Source organism: Canis lupus, chromosome 33 (assembly GCF_048164855.1).
Source record: "Canis lupus baileyi chromosome 33, mCanLup2.hap1, whole genome shotgun sequence".
Lineage (NCBI taxonomy): Eukaryota > Metazoa > Chordata > Mammalia > Carnivora > Canidae > Canis > Canis lupus.
Window position 1 is genome coordinate 38,786,997 of NC_132870.1, and position 22,815 is coordinate 38,809,811.

General features: G+C 38.0%; 1 protein-coding gene across 1 annotated transcript in view; it reads right to left on the bottom strand.

Moving 5' to 3' along the window:
* LOC140623585 (rho GTPase-activating protein 20-like) overlaps positions 1-21,216 on the bottom strand; it is a 75,993-nt gene extending 54,777 nt beyond the window's left edge. Inside the window, exons 1-7 of the mRNA XM_072810032.1 lie at positions 21,212-21,216; positions 20,294-20,343; positions 18,062-18,176; positions 7,017-7,184; positions 3,302-3,451; positions 756-797; positions 46-127 (exon numbers count right to left, since the gene is read on the bottom strand). Coding sequence (XP_072666133.1) covers positions 46-127; positions 756-797; positions 3,302-3,451; positions 7,017-7,184; positions 18,062-18,176; positions 20,294-20,343; positions 21,212-21,216 — 612 coding nt within the window. The remainder of the gene's footprint in view (positions 1-45; positions 128-755; positions 798-3,301; positions 3,452-7,016; positions 7,185-18,061; positions 18,177-20,293; positions 20,344-21,211) is intronic.
* Between the last annotated feature and the right edge of the window lie 1,599 nt (positions 21,217-22,815).

Consider the following 22,815-nt stretch of genomic DNA (forward strand, 5'->3'; position numbering starts at 1 on the left):
GAATTAGGAACTCGGAATTCAATTGTTGGTCTTAAAAATACTTACACAGGCACTGTTCTTGTCGTCTGTGAAGATTTTGAGGTGAATGCTTTTTGGCTGCTCCTTCTCTTTGGCTAGCATGATGTACCTAATCGAATTCGATAGTAACCCAAAATAGAGTAGGATAAATTACCTTACTTTTAAATCGATTTATGTTGCTCATATTTTCAACATACTTTGTTATTTTTAAATGCATATAAATAAGCTCAGCAAAACCAAATTTTGGGTTGGAAGGAAACATGCAAAAATATTTCAGGAAAATAAACTGTGACTCGGAAAACAATAGATCACTCTGGTCATCTGAGATTTGACCAGCAGATCCAGTCACCAAAGCTTTCCTGCCTACACCGGAGGGCATACTAGCACCTTCAAATGTAGGAATGAGAAGCTGCTTTGAGCATTACTCAGTAGAGTAAGCTGCACTTACGGAAATTTAATATGTTTTGAGAATAATGTTAGCTATAATCGTGAGTTGGAGAGTGGGGGAAGATGAGAGTGATAACCAGAATTTCATAAAAAATAAGCAATATATGCATGTAAAGGAGAGCAGGTTATTTGTAGTAATGGCCAGGGTACAATTATATGAGAAATCATTGGAGGATAGTGTAGCAATTTCTACTAAGGGGAGGGAACATAGTTTGGGGGCACTGCTTTGAAGAGATCTACATTTTTTCCATCATGGGTTAAAGACTTATAATAGTACACCGACAAAATACCTTTGAAGGTAAGAACGCCATTTTTCCTTTTGTTCTGAAGAACTGCAATTTAAAAAATGAGAAGAAAAAAATTGAGGAACGTACAATACTCCTACTAACATATTAAGATCACCATTCCAGATTAAAAATATCAGGAGCCCGTTGTTAAGGGATGTGGATGTATAAATTGTACTCCCCTTAGAGTTGGGCTTTTGATGGACTCCACTCTTTTGTGAGTGGTATTAAAGCAATGGGAAGTTGATTTCAAATCTGAAAGCTTAATTGTGACTATGTGATGCAAGCTATGTGATCACGGGCACGTTGTTAACCACTTTGATATTTAGTTTCCAGAACTGGAAAAGGGTTAATTATAGCTCAGTGTTCCTGCAGCTGCAAGGGCTACTCGGATATAAAGAATATTACCATTCAAATTAAATCATATTTAAGAAATTTAGCATTTTGATGGAACTGTCTTGGCTCAGAAACAAGAATATCTTTTTAGGAAAAAAACACCTGTAATATTTTTATTTCTTTATACATATGGCAGATTGTAATATGTTAAATTAGTTCCTAAAAACCGTATTCTTCATCACTGTGATCTTCTGAGAAAGATCGATCCCCTGATGCAAAATTACTAAAGATCAGTATTTTCTCTGCTAAAATTTTCACAGCATTTAATATCCAAAGTCGCGAATGTTTTAAGGCTCATTCACACGTGGACTTATCACTCACCAGCATTTTTTTTTTTTGTGGTAAATTACACATAAAAGAAAATTGACCATTAGTGACCTTTAGTACATTCAGTTTTGTGCAATCATCGTGACTGAACATTTTTATCACCCCAAAGCAAACATGTGTCTATTAAGCAGTCACTCTCCCTTCCCTCCTGTCCCTAGCTCCTGTACCACCACGTTTTGTATATTTGTTGATAAACACTTGGTTTGTTTCTTCTTTCTTTCTTTCTTTCTTTCTTTCTTTCTTTCTTTCTTTTTTTTTTCTTTTCTTTCTTTCTTTCTTTTTTTCTTTCTTTCTTTCTTTCTTTCTTTCTTTCTTTCTTTCTTTCTTTCTTTCTTTCTTTCTTTCTTTCTTTTGCTATTGTCAACAATGCTGCTACAAACATTTGTGTATCAATTTTTGCATGGACATATGTTTTCCTTTCTCTTGGATATGTGTCTGGAGGTCAGATGTAATTCTGTTTCACTTATTGAGGAGCCATCAAACTGTCCACCGTGGCTGTCACATTCTATATTTCTACCAGCAACACTGCTCCCCACCCCCTCCATCACCATTTCAGGACCTGTCGCGTCAAGAAAGTAGAATGCCCATTTAGTGTTCCAACCTGTCTAGGTGCATAGACACAGCTTCTAGTTACTCATGCCAATCTGCAGAACAGTAATAATAATCAGTAACAAAAGCATTAGGTGCCAGGTGTTGTTATAAATGCCTTGTATGTATTTATACAGCTTTTTAACTAATATAACATGTATAAACTTGGCTTCCACATTTTCCTCCTATTAGGGGAAAAAAACTGTCTTGGAAACTCCCCTACCAAAGACTTTATATATTCCCATTTGAAACTATTTCCTTCCATTTGCGACCTGGAGAAGACATAAGCAATGGGAACTGATGATCTTTATGGAAAAGAAGACCTGCAGAGAGGATATAAATACATGTTTCTTCCCAATAAGCTTTGAAATTTTTTCACAAAGTCAACAGCTGCATTATAGGATTAATAAATTAACAACTTGTAAACATTTTTGTTGTCTTACCTTGATGATGACCTGTGAGATTTTGGTGGAGTGGGGTGAGGAGAAGAAAGCAGTGTGTTAAGTGCAACTGTGTAAAACAGGAATGAGGCTTGGGGTGTGGATGTTTCAAACAGAGATGCAAGTGTGGCATGATCCCTGTAAACTCAGAGGTGTCTGCTCAGGATATCCAGGGTAGAGATCCACATTCCCCATCCTCATGTCAGCCTAAGAATGTGTCTTACACAACTAAACTCTACTCAATGGAATCATATTTTTGTTTTAGATCGTCACCAACTAAGATAATCTGTACACAGCAATTCAGGCAACCTAGTATCCAATGACATGATCAATTTATTTATATAATTACATACTGTTGTTAAGGGAATTAACTTGGGAGTGTGAAAGCAATTTTTCAAATTTAATTGGACCCTTTAATAGTACTTGCTCAAGAAATCTATTCCGGTGATTTAAAAATGCAGATACTCCCTGGGAATCAGAGGGCAGGATCTTGGAGAGGAGACTTTGAACCTCACTCTGTTGATTCTCCTTCCACATAACTAGAACTCCTAACTCCTCAAGTGGCTACTAGAGCCCATTTGAAAAACCACTGATCAAAACTGAAGGAAATTACTCCAGTAGTTCCCACTATATATTATCTACTTGTTTCCATGTGATTATAAGCACCTTCTTTGGCAGAGTACAAGGCAAAACAAGTGTCATGGGAGGTCAAAAAGCGAGTCACCAGCTTGGTAGACAATAGATTACAATGTTATCCTTTTCAAGCCATGTAGATACAGGACACCAAGGCATCGGTCTTACCTGAAGGTGGCCACAAAGTTCACCATGGGCCAGCCCAACACAAAGGACCTCCCAGAATGGTTGTTGGCATCTCCCACTGTATCCATGCAGTTGGCAATCCACATGGTGTTCAGTGGTATTTTCTTTTTTATCTTAAAGTTTTTTTTATACCTAGAAAGATCCCAAACAAGACCTCTCTTAGTTCGTTTCAAAAATGTTATGGGAGCAGCTGTGCTCATTAGAGACCAGTTCTCACTGCTCCAGGGAAAATCATGCCTCCCGCATCTCTATTACCCTCTGTGCACACACAGCAAATGGTTAGATGGGCCTTTGCAATGTGTGTGTTGAGCATACTCTGGGTTGGAAACCTGAAAACACTTACTCTAATGGCAGCAAATAGCCGTATTTTTGAATGGTGAGTGTTGAGTAACCACTGTATATTTTAAGCTTTGTAAGAAAACCATTAATTCATTTGCTATTGCTGGATTTGTTACTTATTACACATAATTTTTATGGCTATTATTACAGTTAATTATTCATTTATGACTTGCATACTTCAAAAAGTGTTTGAAGGGCTGAACAAAGGTACCTGATACATGACTTATAAATATAGTTATACAACTTTTTTCTTAAGAGAGACAAACCAGGGACACCTGGGTGGTTCAGTCAGTTAAGCATCCAACTCTTGGTTTTGGCTTAGGCCACGATCTCAGGCTCTTGAGATCATGCCCCTGTGTAGGGCTCCCCACTCAATGAGGAGTCTGCTTCCTCTCTCCCTCTGCCCCTGCCCCCACTCATGCTTGCTCTCTCTCTCTCTCTAAAATAAATGAATCTTTTAAAGAGTGAGAGGGAGAGAGATGAAGTCAAAACAAAAAAAAATAAGCTTTTTAAATCAGAAAGATTTAAAAGGTACTTTCAACCTTAATTTAAAAAAATATTTTCTAGCCTTTAAAGCATAGGTTATTTTCAATTTCCCTTCTTAAAATTTTGTCCATATCATTTTCCCTTAGATTCTGGCTAAAACGAAAAAACTGTTAGCCTACAGACTGAGCCCGACTGAAAAATCATCCATCCATCCATCCATCCATCCATCCATCAATCAATTCCAGATCAGTGGTCCGGAGGTCTTATATGTAAGTCATGGATACTTCCCATTTCTCTGAGGAGTCAGAAGGGGTGAAACGGCTTTTTGATAATTTCTGCCTAATCTTCTTTGACCTCAAAGATGAAAACAACCATTGATTTATTTTGGTTGATTAATTAATTGATTAATTTGATTAATTCACAACTTTGACTCGCAGGTGGGCTTGAGATTTAAATAGTTACAAGTCCTATAAGGGATGCCTGGGGAACTTGGATCTTCCACTCTGGAACTCCTTAATATTCAGAAACACATGTGGAAAACACTGAACTAAACTGAGATGAAAGACACCTCATGTGCAAAAATCCCTATGACTCCACTGATTCATGGAACAATTAGAGCTAAAACTCTTCGATGGGATTTATGAAATAAAAATAATCTTTTAGGAAGCCCACTTGAAGTATAATCTAGATTCAAAGCTTAGGACAGAATGAATATAAATATGATGGATACCAACATCTTTCCACATTTTTTTATTTCAACATTACATCCAAGTGCCTGTATCTGTGTACTTGAAGATTTTTATGAAGCATAATCAATTAACAGATAAAATCATTTTTCTAGATAGTAATTCCAAAGGCATTGTCACATCAAAAATATATGGCCAAGGGGAATGATAGATATCTGTTTGATTTTACAGATTTTTTTCTTTCTAATATAGGTATCTGTGTATATACAGACACCTAAGATCCTGTGTGGAAACTTTCAAATACATTGACCTGGAAAAAGCCATCCAATAACCTTAGTTCAATAAAGCACCAGGATTAGTTGAACCAAGGAATTATCCTAGAGCCCAGAGTGTGGTTTCTACTCTCCTATAACATTTTGAACACTTATCATATGCCAAGCTCTGTTCTAAATATTTTAAAAATATAAATATAAAAAATTTAATCCTCAAGCAACTACACTAGATGGTCTCTATTAGCTCGATTTTACAAATAACAAAACTCACAGAAAGGTTAAATAAATTGTCAAATGCAGGAGACGGGGTTTGAACCCAGACAGCCTAACTCATAAGCCCATGTTTGTAACCACTTGGCAATGAAGTAACCTTTCCATCTTTCCTACCCTCAGCCTCATTTCTGTCCCCAGAGCCATCAGGCTTTCTCATGGGATTTATCTTGGGAGTGAGAAGGTAAATCTCAAGGCATTATATTAATAAAGCCAGTTGCTAGCTTGGAAATCTTTAAAATGTGTTACAACAAAGCTTTATACTTCAATAGATTCTTCTAAGGTCTTATTGTGTTTACTCTCAATCACTGACCCAATTGGATTATCTCAGCAGAAATTAGAAAGTGTTAATCTACTGTAAACTGACTCAAGAAGGAAGAGGAGGAAAACTGCAGTTTTTATTTCTAAACTATAGTCCTTTACTATAGTTGTATTAACATGATGGATGTCCTTCTTGCTTTCCACTACCTTAACCTTTATACCAGAAAGTAAGCCCCAGTGAACTGTGGAGATTTGCAGGATTCTAGGGAGATTTCCTCTGTTCTAAGATAGAGGCATTCTCTTACAAATGTTGGGAGCAGGGGTCATAGTCTATTCTTTTTTTAAAAAAAATTATTTATTTATTTGTTTATGATAGACACAGAGAGAGTGAGAGAGAGAGAGGCAGAGACACAGGCAGAGGGAGAAGTAGGCCCCCAGCAGGGAGCCTGACGTGGGACTCGATCCTGGGTCTCCAGGATCACACCCTGGGCTAAAGGTGGTGCTAAACCCCTGAGCCACCCGGGCTACCCTGCTCCATCTTTCCTTTTTACTAAACTGCTAAGGTAGAGACCTGATACCATCCATCAGGACTATTGCCTCCCCTAACTACTCTCCCTGCTTCCACTCTTGCTTACCCATCCATCTATTATCTACCAACTGTCAGAAAAATTTGCTAGAAATATAAATCAGATTTGGTCAGTCCCCTAGTTAAAACTCCTTCAGCAAAATATTTCCACATTTTTTACCATGGCCTGTGAAGACCCTGTGTGACTAGACCCCTGAGCACAGTACCATATCTGATAGCATGGCCCATGCTCCAGGCTCTAGTCAGAGCTCGGCCAAGTAATAGCTAAACTCTTGTGTTCAGAAACTTTCTGAGGTTATCATATCTGATAGCATGACCCATGCTCTAGCTTCCCTGAGCCCCTCTCTCTGAGGGGTCAGATTGTACCCACTTAGGCCTGTGCCTCGATGGCTCAGGCACATTGTCTGGGAATGTGGCTGCTTCTCCTCTCATAGATTTGGTTTTAATGCTCCACTTCAGAGAGGCCCTCCTAGACTATTTCTCTCTAACACGTTCCCACCCTCTCGGCACAGCCCCCTATCCACCTTCTATCAGCAGCACTAATCATTATCATTCCCCCTCTTATTTTTATCATTTGTAAGTCCCAGGCAGGAGAGACACTGGCCTGTCACATTGTCAATTGTATTCGCTGCAGGGACATGACACGAAACAAGACCTCCAGAAGTACTCGTGGAATGAAGGATTCAACCATTGGCAAACACAAAAGGAAAAAAAAATGTAATGTTTTCTTATAGTAAGGGTTAACGGGAAGGCAATTTTCTTGAGAATCACAAGAGTACGAAACATGCTACACCTACTTGGTATTAGACATCAGCAACAAATCACTGTACAAGAAAAGCTGCTGCTTCTGCCTCCTCCAGCCTCTCTTGAGCTCAACAGGGCCATGGATGAGCAAGGTACGAGTGGCACCCTCAGATGATGTAGTGCTTTCGCTGTCGGTGTCCACCTCCACAGATGAGCTCTTCCTGCAACACATCAAACACAGAGCAGCTAGTTACTGGTCAATCTTTTTTTTTTATTTTTATTTATTTATGATAGTCACACAGAGAGAGAGAGAGAGAGGCAGAGACATAGGCAGAGGGAGAAGCAGGCTCCATGCACCGGGAGCCCGATGTGGGATTCGATCCCAGGTCTCCAGGTTCACGCCCTGAGCCAAAGACAGGTGCTAAACTGCTGCGCCACCCAGGGATCCCCTAGTTACTAGTCAAATACACAACATAGTTTAATGCCAAGTGTCAAGGTTCACACAACACTAAAATTCAGTCTCAACCCCCAAAACAGAGCTCCAGAGCTCAGAATCAGGGATCCCTGAGTTACAGAAAGCTATAGAAAGAGGTGAGGTCACTTGGGGAACTGATGCAGAGGGAGGACAGTTTCAAGGACAAAGCCTTTGGGCATGCCAACACTTAGAGGTGTGGTGGAGAAAGCAGCAAAGCTAATCATGAGCCATTAGGTAGGCAAGAGCCAAGAAGCCAAAGGTAGAGCAGATTACAAGAAGGTGAATGAACAACAACAAACAGGACAACTTGTGGCCTAATATAAAATAAACAACATGTGAAGAATCAATTACAATTTGCTTTTATGTTAAGATAAAAATGAAGATAACTGAAGATCCTGGAAATTGACCCCCATCTTATCTAATTCAATATTCAAAATTGGGGTAAAAATTCTCAAAGATCAGCAAAAATACTGGAAACCTCAGAAAGTTTCTGAACACAAGAGTTTAGCCATTAGTTGGCTGAGGTCTGACAGGACTTCCTGGTCAAAATAGGTAAAACAACTCAATTGAACAGAATGTAAAAATTCTTTCATAACTAGGACAGGTATTTTCATAGACCCGCTGAAAATTCTGTCTCATGGAGAGAGAGAGTTGGCTCTCTCGTGGAGCCAAGAAAGTGTCTCCACCTCCCCCAAGGATGTATAAAGCCTGCTCCCTTCTGCTCAGCAGCACTGAATCTTATGAACAGGAGCAGCTTTTCAGGAAGCTGGTGCTGGAGTTACTAATTAGTTTCTATGTATTAGAGGAAACAAAACAACAGTTCCTGTTATTGCCGGTCTGTTTGGATGGTCAGAAATAGTGGATCAGAAGACTACCTCATGCGCTGAAGCCTTGAATGTCCACCTGTAAGCTCAGCGTGCTTTCTGATTGACGGGAACATGCTTTTGTCTTCAATTCAAGGGACGGGAAATCGAGTGAGTCTACAGCACTTGGCAGAGTACTGTCAAATGCTTGAAGCCTGAAGATTCCACAGTGGTCCCTGGTCACTGCAATTATGATGTCACAGATTCAGAGCTCATGTCATAACTGCCAAACTGACATACTGGTTTCCCTATCTTGGCCTCCAAGTTTTGATTTTTTAAAAGTAATCTTTTTGAGATAACTGTAGATACATTTGCAGCTATAAGAAATAACACAGAGAGATGACATCAGTTTTTTACAGTCTTCCAGAGACACTTCCATCACCACAAGGGTCCTTCCTATTACCCGTTTACAACCACACAAATTTCTTTCCCCCTCCACCACTTCTTTAATCCCTGGCAATCATAAATCTGTTCTCCACGTGTATAATGTTACCATTTCAAGAATGTTATACAGATGGGATCATATACTTTATGACATTCGGGGATTTGCTTTTTTCCATTTGATGTAACTGGAGATTCATCTGGATGGCTGCAAGTATTCACAGTTCATTTCTTGGTTTCCCTTAGTAGTACATCATGATATGGATGTATCACAGTTTGCTTAACTTCCTGTTGAAGGAGTTCGAAGTGTCTGCAGGTTTTGGCTGTCACTAATAAAGCTACTATAAACATCTGTGTACAGGTTTCAGTGTCAGCATGAAGTCTTCACTTCTCTGGGCTAAATGCCCAGGACGGGAAGAGCCAGGTCATATGGTAGCTGCTAGGTTTTGTTTTTTAAGAAACTGTCCAACTGTTTTCCAAAATGGCTGTGCCGTTTCACATTCTCCCCAGTACTGTATGAGTCATTCAGTTTCCCCTCATCCACAGGAGCATTTGGTGTTGTCATTTTTTATTTTAGCTATTCTGATAGCTGTGTAGTGTGATATCTCACTGTGGATTTCACTTGCATTTCCCAAATGGTTAGTGATACTAACCATTGATTTGCCACCTGGACATCTCCTTCAGTGTCAAAGCACCTACAGGAGCCTGTTAAAAACATGTTACATGAAGACAGTGTTCCCTTTCCACTAGGAAACTGACGATTTTACAGATGATGAGCCTCCTGCGCATACAGGTTGGACTCTGAATCCAAGCAGCCGTGACGTAACATGAAGGATTCAAATCCAGCTGACTCAGGAGGTCACGCAGCTTTCTGTGAGGGCCCCTCCCCCACTCTTCCCATATGTGCAGTGTCTTTCTTTGACAACCCTGGAGGACTGAAATTTGATCCTACAGACAAAGTTTGTGGTTTCCCTTACAGGCTCCTGTAACAGGCATGTGAAAACCTATCTTTTATTCCCCACTAGACTCTATGGACCTCAAGGAAAGAGTCTATGTCTGATTTACCATTAAATTCTCACAAACATTGGCACATCAGAGGAATCAAAAAATTCTGTATTGAACAAGTGAATGAAATGGTTTTCTGGGGGATGGACAGGGAAAAAGGCATGACATAAAATAGCCTTTCTCTTATTTACTTCATTCATTCAACAGATAGTGTTTGAACCTGTACTAGGAGAAAGGCACTTGATAGGTCTGGGCAACAGGGAGCCAGGCCCAACTCTCACAAAACCAGGATTTAAATAAGGGGAGGTGGAGACAGAAATTAAACAGAGAATGCCATCAATACTGCCTAACACAGCCTCTGGAACATACTGCAGAGGAAAATTAAAGAGTGAGATGAGAAATTTAGAGAGGGACTTGACACCTGATTTCAATTATGGAGAGGAAGGCTTCTTTGACGAGCTCATTTGAAATGACCTTTATTTTTTATTTTTTTGAAATGACCTTTAAAGAATAACTTGGGATTACTTAGAAGAGAGAAAGAGGAAGGAAGGGGGAAGGGAGGGAAGATACATTTGTCAGTTGAAGGGACAGAATGTAACTAACTGATGTTTCAGAAACATGGAAGATTTTGCTGGATTGGAGACACAGGCAGAAGGTATGGGGGGCGGAAATCAGCCTGTAAATTAGGTAGAGGCGAGGGCACAAGTCCTGGTAGTCCACCCACTTTAGGCTTTTTTAAGGCTTCTTATCTTAAAACCAAACTAGCACAAAAAAAATGGCATGTAGATAGTAGCCTCCAGAGTTCTCACCACTTTTATTTATTTTTAAAAAATATTTTATTTATTTGAGAGAGAGAGAGACAGTGCATGGCACAAGAGGTGGGGGGAGGGGCAGAGAGAGAGAGAGAGAGAGAGAGAGAGGAAGAAGCACAAATGGTGCTGAGTGTGGAGTCTGACCTGGGGCTCTGTCTCATGACCCTGAGATCATAACCCTGAGCTGAAATCAAGAGTCGGGAACTCAACCAAGTAAGCCACCAGGCGCCACTTCTCACCACTTTTAAAGGACAAGTGCTAGTGTGGCCATGCTTGACTGTATTTAGAACCATGGAGGCTCATTGGGCAACACCTTCTGTCCTCCCATCAAGCACCTGTCAAAATCTATTTCAGGTAAAAAGTAATCTATTTCAGGTAAAAAAATATAGGCAGACTTATCTCTGCACCTTCCCCAAACTCAGATTATGTCCCATTCTCTGCATCTCCCTTTAGAGAGGTTAGAGATTTAGAGGCCAGGGAAACCTCTCCTTTTAGAATCTAGTCCTGTTGATCAATTCTGATATGCAAAAGACTCACTTGGGAGGTTTTTCAGGCACTCATTCTGAAACTGCCTCCCCCAGAGGTTCTGATTCATCAGATCTGGAAAAAGTTCTTTGAGTGATTCTTACATGTAACCAGGATTGTGAGTCACTGGTTTTCAGGAATTAATTGAGAAAGATACAGTGTTTGATAGTATCTTCTCCTTGTAGTAATAGTAAAGCAAAGGAGAGAAAAGTTTGAGAAAGATAAAGGGAGCTTTGTTTTACCATGTCACAGTTACCTTTGCAGTAATAGCTAAAGCTTAATTTCTTCCATAATACCATTTTTATTTTAATTTGATGAATGAACTCTAAATAGAATAATAGTGATAGGGTCTGTTTTCTTTTCTTTTTTAAAGATTTTATTTATGTATTTATTCATGAGAGACACAGAATGAGAGAGAGAGAGAGGCAGAGACACAGGCAGAGGGAGAAGCAGGCTCCATGCAGGGAGCCCGACGTGGGACTCCATCCCGGGTCTCCAGGATCATGCCCTGGGCTGACGGCAGCGCTAAACCGCTGAGCCACCCGGGCTGCCCTAGGGTCTGTTTTCATCTATTTCACCAAACACATGTTTTCAGCCTAAATATCAAATAGAAGAGATACTGTAAGGTGATCTTTATGCCCATAATACCATATTATTATACCATTTTTGTCAATACCATACTGTTTTGATTATTACAGCTTTGTAATGTATCTTGAAATCTGGGACTGTGATACCTCCAGTTTTTTTTCTTTTTCAGATTGCTTTGGCTATTTGGGGTCTTTTGTGGTTCCATACATGCTTATGAATTGTTTTAGTTGTGTGAAAAATATTATTGGCTCTTTGCTAGGGATTCCATCAAATCTGTAGATTATTTTGAGTATGGGACATTTTATTAATACTTGTTCTCTCATCAATAAGCATGGAATATTTTTCCATTTGTGTTGTCTTCAATTTTTTTCACCAATGTTTTATAGTTTTTCAGTGTATATATATATGTCTTTCACTTATTTCTAGGTATCTTATTATTTTTGGTGCAATTGTTAATGGGAATGTTAATTTCTCTTTTTGCTCTTCATTATTAGTGTATAGAAATGCAGTGGATTTCTGTATATTGGTTTGTATCCTGTGACTTTCCTGAACTCATTTATCAGTTCTAGTCAATTTTTGGTAGAATCCTGAGGGTTTTCTATGTATAGTATCATGGCACCTGCAAATAGTAAAAGTTTTACCTCTTCTTTACCCATTTGGATGCCATTTATTTCTTTTCTTGTCTGATTGCTGGGGCTAGGACTTCCAGTACTATGCTGAATAAAAGTAGTGAGAGTGGAAATCCTTGTTTTGTTCTTGATCTTGGGGAAAAGCTCTCACTTTTTAACCATTGAGTACGATATTAGCTGTAGTTTTTTCATATGTGGTTTTCATTCTGTTGAGGTATATTCCCTCTAAACCTACTTTGTTGAGTTTGTATCATGAATGGATGTTGTGATTTTAAATGCTTTTCTGCATCTATTAAAATGATCATGCATTTTTACCCTTCTCTTGTTGATGGGATATATGATGTTAATTGATTTGTGGATATTGAATCACATTTGCATACTAAGAATAAATCCCACTTGATCATGGTAAATGACTTTTTTAATGTATTGTTGGATTTGGTTGGCTAATACTTTGTTGAGGCTTTTTGCATGTACATTAATCAAAGATATTGGCTTGTAGTTCTCTCTTTCTCTCTCTCTCTCTGTAGTCTCTTTATCTGGTTTTGGTATCAGGGTAATGCTGGCCTCATGGAATACACAGAAGCTTTCCTTCTTCTGTTTTTTGAAGTAGTTTGAGAAGAGTAGGTGTTAATTCTTCTTTATATGTTTGGTAAAAAAAAATTTTTAAAGATTTTATTTATTTATCCATGACAGAGAGAGACAGAGGCAGAGACACAGGCAGAAGGAGAAGCAGGCTCCACGGAAGGAGCACAATGTAGGCCTTGATCCCAGGACTCTGGGATCAAGACCTGAGCTGAAGGCAGACGCTCAATCGCTGAGCCACCCAGGCATCCCCTCTCTTTTTTATGGGTCTGGCTAAAGGTTTATCAATTTGGTTGATCTTTTTAAAGAATCAGCTCCTGGTTTTATTGATCTGTTCTCTTGTTTTTTGTTTTTAATTTCTATTTCATTTATTTCTGCTCTAATCTTTATTATTTTATTTCTTCTGCTGGTTTGGGGTTTTATTTGTTCTTTTTCCAGCTTCTGTAGTGTAAGGTTAGGTTGTTTATTTGATATTTTTCTTGCTTCTTGAGGTAGGGCTGGATTGCTCTAAAGTTCCCTCTTAGAACAGATTTTGCTGGATTCTAAAGTTTTTGGACCATTGTGTTTTCATTTTCATTGGTCTCCAAGTATTTTTAAACTTCTTTGATTTCTTCTCTTAAAATTTTAAATCTTTGATTACATGTGCACATTGGAAAACATTATGTAATGGCAAGAGCATGAGGTCTGGAATCAAATTACATAGTTTTAATCCTTCCTCATAATTTACTACCTACATGACATTGGGTAAACTAGTTACACTTCTGAAGCCTCACTGTTGTCATTTATAAAATCAGGAGGTGATATAAGCACCTGCTTCATAGGGTTGTTCTGAGAAATAAATGAGATCATAACGCATAGGAGACTCCTGGGACTTTACAGAATGAGATCTTAGGCTTTAGACAGGCTGGGAGTAAGAGTCAGGACTTTGAAAGTCTAATGATTCCCCGCCTAATGTCCAGCGGTTCACATCTCTTTGATATATACCAGGCTATGAATTTGTGGCTAAACATTTCCACTGCCTTCTAAGCTTGATACCCATCCTGGATCAGTATTATGAGTAATTTCTCTCCTGATTCTGGCACTCTGGATTTTCTACTACCACTAATTGATCTCTATAAAGAGGAAAAAAAGGATGCCCAGGCCTTGGCAGTTGAGTGTTCACTCCACTACCCTTTGCTGCTGTCTACTGACCATATCTGGAAATTACATTTAACCTTCCAGGTCCTTGTCCCAAAGCAGATAGAGATACTGCAGTGAGTGAAACCAGGCACACAAAATTTGAGATGCATCAAAAAACTAAGTAAATAAGATATGATATTTTAATTTAACATTTTTAGAAGTCAATTTTCAAAAAACACATGATGAACAAAATACCAAAATGTACCCTAAAACAGTACTACTAGCTTATATGTACAAAGACCCTGCCATCCATCTTTTCATTAAAGAAAGAGGTCTAATACCACAGTGGAAAATCATGATACCAGTGCTGATGAACCCTTTTCATCACTCGCATATATGGGAAAAAGACCCAGAAAATTTAGAATAAACCAAAAAAAAAAAAAAAGAGAGAGAGAGAGAGAGAGAGAGATGGTGCAAGTGGAACAGATATTATGACTTCTGAGGAAAACGAGTAAGAGAACGGAAAAAAAAAATTAAGAAAACAAAACCAACTAACATCTTCAGAGTCAAGAAGCCAAAAAAGAGGTGGCTATGAAATAAGAACAAAGGCAGATAAATATTTCTTGTATACTAATGGTATCATCGACCAAATTGAATTTAATAAAAAGTCTTGAAGATTGAGTTCAAGGAATCCCATTTGACCTTGACACTTGGAACATTCATTTCAGTTTTAATGACCTAAGGTTACCCTTTTTTTCTCAATAAATAGAATTATTTAGTCCTTCAGTAAGGAGTAATTTAATCATTGGAATAACAGAAATGCCATTTTAATTTGTAGAATCAACATACAAACAAAGCTTGGAAGACAACAACTGTAAAAGAGAATCTGACTAATATTAACACTGATAATATGAAACAATGGAAGTCTGAATATTAAAGCAGCAGAGAGATATGGAAGATAATGTCACAGAATTTTCTCACCTATTTATTTATATAGCAAGAAATCAATTATATACTGTCTAAAATTGATGTAACAAAATAGAGTTTAAGTATACTCTTTAAAATGATAATCACCAGAAATATCAAAGCAATGTAACTGGAAAAACGTAGACATGGATGGATCAAAGAAATAAGTTTCTCATCTTCCAATAGACACTATCTAAAGTTGATAAACAAGATAAAAGAAGAAATCAAGTATTAACATATATTTCAGAGGTACTGTGATAACCACCAGGAGAACAGAAAATACTTAAGAATAGGGAGCTGGAAATGAGCCGGGGAACAAGTTCAGGCTGAGAATTTACTTTTCACTTGGTATCACTCTGTACTGCTTGATTTTTAAAACAGGTGTATGTAGTAATTTTAAGTATAAAAGAAGAAAAAAAACTCGATTTTTTGCAGCTGCAGCTCTTGGCACCACTCCCTTTCCAGCTGCAATCTCTCTCCTTACACCAGTAGTCCGATTCTACGGAGACAGGAAGGAGTAAAAGAGACTAGAAAAGTTTCTGCCCTGAATTTAAGTTTTTTGGAATCTTTTTGGTTTGTGCTCAGGTTCTATCTTTTCAATGGTGCAACTCTTTGGAATACTAACTTTTGACTACTTTAATCTGTGATATCTAGAATCTCCTTAACGTTTTGCTAAACTTTGTTATCCTTCTTTTACTCCTTGACAAAAGACTAATCCTGACTCATTGCCTCTTACTGTGATCACAGTATTTTATTTTCTTAGATTCTTGATTCTGGCCAACTACTGCTTGGCCTGGCCCAACTCAACCTGCCTAGGTAGGAATGAAACGTCTATGGAAGAGAGATGACAATTACCATTTTCAGAATAAATAAAAAGTCATATACTAGTAAGTTAAACATAGTACTAAGGGAGTAGGGTGATGTTCATTATCCCATTCCTCATGTGTTTATAAAGGAGAGTGACTGTTCCAGTTCACTGTTCTGGAGAGAACAGACTTGGAAGAATTTGGGAGTAGAAGTTTTCTCTAGACTTGTGGTCTCACCATCTTGTACCAAAGTAGCCAAAACATGAGACACAAGACACAAAGAAATGGAGAAACCAGAATATCTACCTACATTTTTGAAGAAGGCAATAATGTCTCAAATGTCACTCTCTGAGAGAAAATAGGTAATATATATATGGGAAACCACGCACACATCACCAAAACAAAACAATAACAGCCAAAGCAAAGGAATACCTATATTAAACATGTGGAAGCACAACTATTGATGAGCACTTTCTGCTCAGTCATACAGATTCACAGGCCGTGGATTCAGTGCGGGTGCAGCTGGCTGGCTTGCCACCGGACTGAGACCAGGTCCTCGCTGTCTCCAGCATAGGTGCTACTAAGTTATCTGCTGTGCTCTTTGGCCGATAGCAGTGTCAGATGACATTAGTCACTTAATTGGGGTACCACAGTTTTGTGACAACTTCTATAGTGGATATGCAGTTTCTTTTTTGACTGCTGACCCCTTGGAGACTAGAACTAATTAGAGATTTGAACCAACTTTGAGGAGGCTGAAGAAGCTATACTCTTTCCTGTGCCAGGACACAGCTTTAGCTATAGGAACCTTGGCTCAGAGTAAAAGCCTCTGGCTGACACTGAGCCAATTGTATAAAATGGAGAGTGAGAGCATTTGGACTTTAATTTCTATGAGCTTTTATTTGCAAGGGGATTTAGTTTGTGGGGAAGTTGAGTAACAAAAATGAGTTTCATATTGTTAAAATTTGGGACATTTTAATGTTGATACAGTTCTCTGTATTCATTTCATAAAGTCTGGTGAGCTATTTTGGACAACATGACTGGGCATAATTAGTGATAAGAAATAGAATTAGAGAGTGAACTTTCAGCTTAGTACTATCTGACTCATGGTGCTAGTCTTTTATGGGCAAAAAGCAAAATGCCCTTCAAGCAGTCCCAGAAGGACTCTGTGTAGGGAGAAGCAGACTTGGGGACTGTGTGAGCACAGCAGCACTGTGAGCATGCACCACTCAGCTGAGAGGGACAGTTGCCTGGTCCCCCTCTGATGCCTGAGTACAAAGGGTTATGACATTGTTTCTCAGCCTTCCATCATGTGTACACCGCCTTCATGACTTTTCTACAAATACTGACATGTTTTTAAGTATTCAGCATGGACTTTACAATCTTTGCTCAGGTAATAATATGCATTAAAACATGTTAGGAAAAAAAAAACAGGTATTTTTCTGACTACAGATGAAAATACATACATAATTACTAAAACTGAAAAAAAAATGCCTGTGAGTATGCTACTTAAAACAACTCACATGGGGATCCCTGGGTGGTGCAGCGGTGTAGCGCCTGCCTTTGGCCCAGGGTGCGATCCTGGAGACCCGGGATCGAATCCCACGTTGGGCTCCTGGTGCATGGAGCCTGCTTCTTCCTCTGCCTGTGTCTCTGCCTCTCTCCCTCTCTCTGTGACTATCATAAAAAAAAAAAAAAAACTCACATGATGCCAGTGGAATCCACAATGTAATATATTTAAAAAATTAAAAAGCTGGCAAATGTTAGAAGGGATGCATGTTATTCCACTCCTCAGGATTTTTCTCCAATCCTGAGGACAGAACAGTGTTGGAGAAGATATTTGGGGTCGCTGTCTTCACTTTCTCACACCATCCCAAGCAATGTAGAACAGACCTTTTTAAGACCTATAGAACCTGTGTAAAGTGCTTTTGTATTTAAAGAGCTTCTTGGTCCCCTATTGGAGTGGGCTTGAATGAGGACAACTGCAGTTGTCTGGCCATCCCATGGCTTGTTTATGGAGATGCAGTAGCAAACCCTGTTTTTGCATGAGGTCTAAGCCTCTACCCAGCTTTACTAGGAAACTCTATAATTTGGATGATAACATATATCTCAATCGCCTTCTGTCTCCCCTCTTTCTCAAACTGGTTCCAACCCGTAAAGAAGCCCAAATTCCAACACAGCATGTAGTTACAAAAACAAGTGAAAGAATGAGAGAAGAAAACGTTGATGGAAGAAAATGCATGCTGCTATTATACAGCAAAATACTATGTATATATAAACATTTAATGAAAGCTTATTTTGAAAAAGTGTTTAAAAAATTTAAGTGTTTTAAAAAATTGCAACTCGATACTCAAATAGTGTTGAGTTCTTCTTCCCCAACTTGCTTCCAGAGTCATGTAGTATTCCAGTCTTTCTGGCTGAGTCCCTGCCGCTGGAGCATGGCACCTTCTCCTGTTGCCTAGTTTCTGAAAACCAGTGAGAAAGAATATTGGTTTTGGGGTTCAGCCTGGGGCTAGACCCTGGATGTATGAAGTTCAGCGAATTACCTAGCCTTCCTGAGTCTCAGGTTTTATACATGTAAAATGGGACAATACCCCCTCTAGGGTTGTTGTGAGGATTAAGTAATAATGCATGTGAGACAGTGACACTGCCATTCAGAAAGAAATCCAGATCCATGTCTAGGTATCCACTGGGTATGTCCATAACTAGATAGTTTTTGAAGCAGTTTGAGATCTTTCCCTTGCATGGAAGTGGAGCATGAGTGGTCATGCTTATACTCAGAGGCTTTTTTTAGCACAGATAAAATGCCAAAACAATAAAGATTTTGATCTCATGTGTTCCTTTGTGCAAACAAGCTTGCCTAGCAAAACGGTGCAGATAAACGCAGATGAAAATGGACTTTATACAAATAAATGAAATTATGTTTCTCTAGTATAAAAATAGATCAAATGGTAGAGCACAAAAATAGGTGAAATGGTAACATAAACTGACTTGTGTAATCAGAGGGTCAACTCTTGACATTTTTCTCTCTAAGCTTTTTCTAATAGTTTTGTTGCTAAGGCTACAATACAATGTTTTTGCCAGATTGGAACAGGATTGTCAACTCTAATGAAGATTAAGTAGCTTTCCCAACTAGATTTTTTTTAAATAAGCATCAGTTAATGCTGCTGGCTTTCAAAGCCATATTCATGAAGAATGGAAAGATCTTTAAAGAGCTGCTCTTAGAGACTCCTAACTCTGGGAAATGAACAAGGGGTAGTGGAAGGGGAGGTGGGCTGGGGGGATGGGGTGACTGGGTGACAGGCACTGAGGGGGGCACTTGACAGGATGAGCGCTGTGTGTTATGTTCTATGTTGGCAAATTGAACTCCATTAAAAAATAAACAAAAATAAATAAAAAATAAAGATCTGCTCTAAGAAGATATAACTAATAAAATTTGAAATTTAGCAGCATTTCTATTCCATAGTTATTCCAACACACAAGTTTTTATCATGGTTACATTGAACAAAAATAACTTAAAACAGAACTTTACATATTTAATAAAAAGATGAAGATATTATTATTTACAACTTTAGCCAAAAATTAATTCCTTCAAAAGGAACAGGTTATTTAATGAACAATTCTTTTGACTGGTTGGGAAAGTGTTGCACCACGGCTCACAAATTCACACTTGATTTATTCTTTGAAGATATAGATAAGTTACAGGATTAAGTCCTCTGTCTTTTGGTTCCTGCCATTAATTGGTTAAAGTCATCTGAAGACTGTGTAATTACAATGCTCCCAAAGAAACCTGGAGTTTTGTAAAGTACAGTAAATGGAAAGTAATGTGTTATGGACATTCAATTGCTAAAAGGATGTAAAAGGGTAGGAGCCATTAGGAAAGGTGAAGAAACACTTCTCTTGATGTGCTTGCTGAGGAGCCAAATGAGCTTCTTGATCATGGACAGAAGAGACCATCTAAAATTTAAAAAATGTAGAGCTGTTTGTGTGTCCATTGATCCTGCATTTCTACTTGTGCACTAAAGCAGGAAAACTAAATGAAATATTACCTAGCCAATACAGGTGATGTGTTTTCTTCCTCTGATGTCTTTATATCTTTGTAGCAAGAAATCCCAATGTTAATTTCCAATAGGAAAAGCTGAATATTAAAGTTAAAAGTTTACCTTAACTTGAATATTGTAGCATTAGTGACATCTGGTGGAAAACGCGTTACAGTGTAGCATTATTTAGGTATCCTGATCTTTCCTGTATACTATCACTTTCATCAGATTTTCACACAGCCCTCTCCCCAAGTCCATGGGAAGAGTGTACTTTCTGGCCCCATTGAAGTTTGGCTTAGCCTTAAGACTTACCTGCATCAGTGGAATATGGGCAAAAATGTCAGTGTGAAAGTTCTGAAGATAAGCTTTAAGAGTCCTGGTGAGGCATTGCCCCTTCAATGATAGAAGGAGACATGTGCCCTGCAGATTTGCATGAGAAGAAGACAAGCACTACAGATAACCCACAGACTTACAGGAAAAAAAGTTGTTATTCTATGGTTGTTTGCTGCAAAAGCCAATTAATACATGAGACTATTACACACCTCTGTATGAATTCCCATGGAGGCTTGACTCCTCTCTCCAATTGATGACACTGGGAGAAGAATCCTGGAGACATGTGGTTCAGCCCCTTCTGGGGCTCTATTTCAGATCCTGATAGGTCCAGTCGGAACATGTTTCCATTCCTCTACCTATGGTAAGCAAAACTGAGTCAAGAGTCCAGGGCAGGCTCATCAGACTCTCTTAGAATCTTGGTTTCTCTGTTTAACATGGTGTGGAAGTCATGTAGGGCTTTTTTTTTCTTCCAAATTTTTATTTAAATTTTAGTTAGTTAACATATAGTGTTATTGGTTTCAGGAGTATAATTTAGTGATTTATCACTTACATATAATACCCACTGTCCATAGGTCATTCGCAATTCTTGCATCTGTTGGTTTAAATATCTTCCTCTTAAAGTGGACTTCAAGGTATAAGAGGGCAGGACAAGTTTAGTTAGAGCCATAGGCCAAAGCTTTTCCAATTGAGCTTTACCAATAAAGCTCGTAGCTTGGCTCCTACTCAGCTCCAATATATGTACTAGTAGGAGTCAGTAGTGTTATAAGCCACAAATTATGAGTGGTAATATTAGGATCGTTTAATTTGGCGAATAAAAACAACTAACAGAAATTTAAGTATTATCAGTGATCTATTAAAAAAGTTGTTACTGGTGAACATTTTTCAGGGAATGACCACATTATTTCTGGTTATTTAGCAGAGGCATTTAGTGTTTCCTAAAGCAGTTACTGCTTTCTAAAAAGAATTTCAAACTTTTGTCCCAAAAGTAGGGCCAAAATTTTTAACTCTTCATATTTTTACTGAACTTCCAGTTCTGCTCTCCTCAACCAAATGTTTCATGTTTAGAGGTTACAAACAGCCCAGAATTTAAATGTTTTAATCTTACTAGTGTCCACTTTGTAACATACCTCATGCTTGGAAAACCAGACTCTTGACCATACCTTAATTCAAAATCATTTTCATTTCTGCAGAACTGCTTTTCTTATTCAGGAAAAAGACATATATGGGTGGACCTCAATTAGATAGCTTCAACAATTCTCAAGGCAATGGGCTTTCACTATAGCATTCACTATACCTGTCATCAAATACTGGCACTTATTTGTCTTGCAATGAGAGAATTGCCCTTTATTCTTAACAAGCAGGCAACTGGATCGAAGAGATTAGATTACTCAGGTGAAAAAACAAAGACAAATACATAATGAGATAAACCTGTGTAGTAACTGCCTGGAAGTTTGCCATCTATTTTCCTCTCCATATCTCAAGCTTCAGAAAGACCAGGACTTTGTTTCATTCATCCTAATACTTGGCACTTTAACAGGTGCTCACTTTGTAATTTCTGAATGAGTGATACAGGCTATACGTGTTTTTACTTCATAGTGAAGGTTAATGAGTTAATTCATATAAAAAGCTTAGAGCGGTGTATGATATTAAGCACTTAATTACAAAACAAGGTAACATTTAGAATAGAGATTAGAAAAGACTTCAAAAATTTGCCTTAAACTGACCCTTAAAAAATAAGGAAAACTAGGCTGGCAATAAGGCTAAGAGGATAGAAAAGTTCTCCAGTCCACTATATGCTAAAATGAATTAATTCCAAATGACATGTATTATTTTATACAGAGAATGATGCTTATTTTAAGTCTAAGGTTATAAGATTAAAGGGATATAATAAAAGCTTGTTCGTTAAATTGAAAGTACCTCCAGATTTATTAAAGTTTGTATCCGTAGGCCTCAGTAGGCACAAGATATTATTTGCTATACTGAATCCATTCTATTGTATGTGATAATACCACACCAATATAAACATATTTTAAGACAAATTTTAAACATACATATTTAACTTTATTTCATCATCATTTAAAGCTTGATTTTATAAAACATAAAAAAATTAAAAGTTCTGTATCACAAGAATTTAAACAGTGGCAATATACATAGTGGCATATACATACATTTGTAGGTTCGAGTTCTACAACAAATTAAAATCAAATAATTGGAAATGTTTTCAATATGGAAAATATACAAATGAAATAAATGGCAGAGACTTATTATGAGCAATGTTTCATTACTTGCAGGTTATCATTAGATAATTTCAGAATCTAAACAAAGACTCTCAATATTCAGACTTCTGTTTCTGTATTTTACATTTAATATCTCCCTACCTATATTCCAGAGTCAAAGTCCTTGACCAAAAGGTCTGATTTAAGAAGGTCTGATTTAGCTTTATGGCAAAAGTTATCCATCTACAGTTACCACTTTTAAGGAATTGACAACAATGCCGATGTGATCTGCTAGTTCCCTTTTGAACAACGTGCAATAATTTATGCCAACCCTGTATAAAGTCATACAGGTAACAAAAAATGGAACAATTGTGCACAGTTCAATAGATGTATAATGTTAAGTTTTCCCAGTCTAAAAATTAACCAGTGAAACAAAATTTATCAACTATAGTTGACTTGGTTTCAGGAAAACCGTATCTGAGAACTACAAGTACATCACTGTCCTTATCTCATCC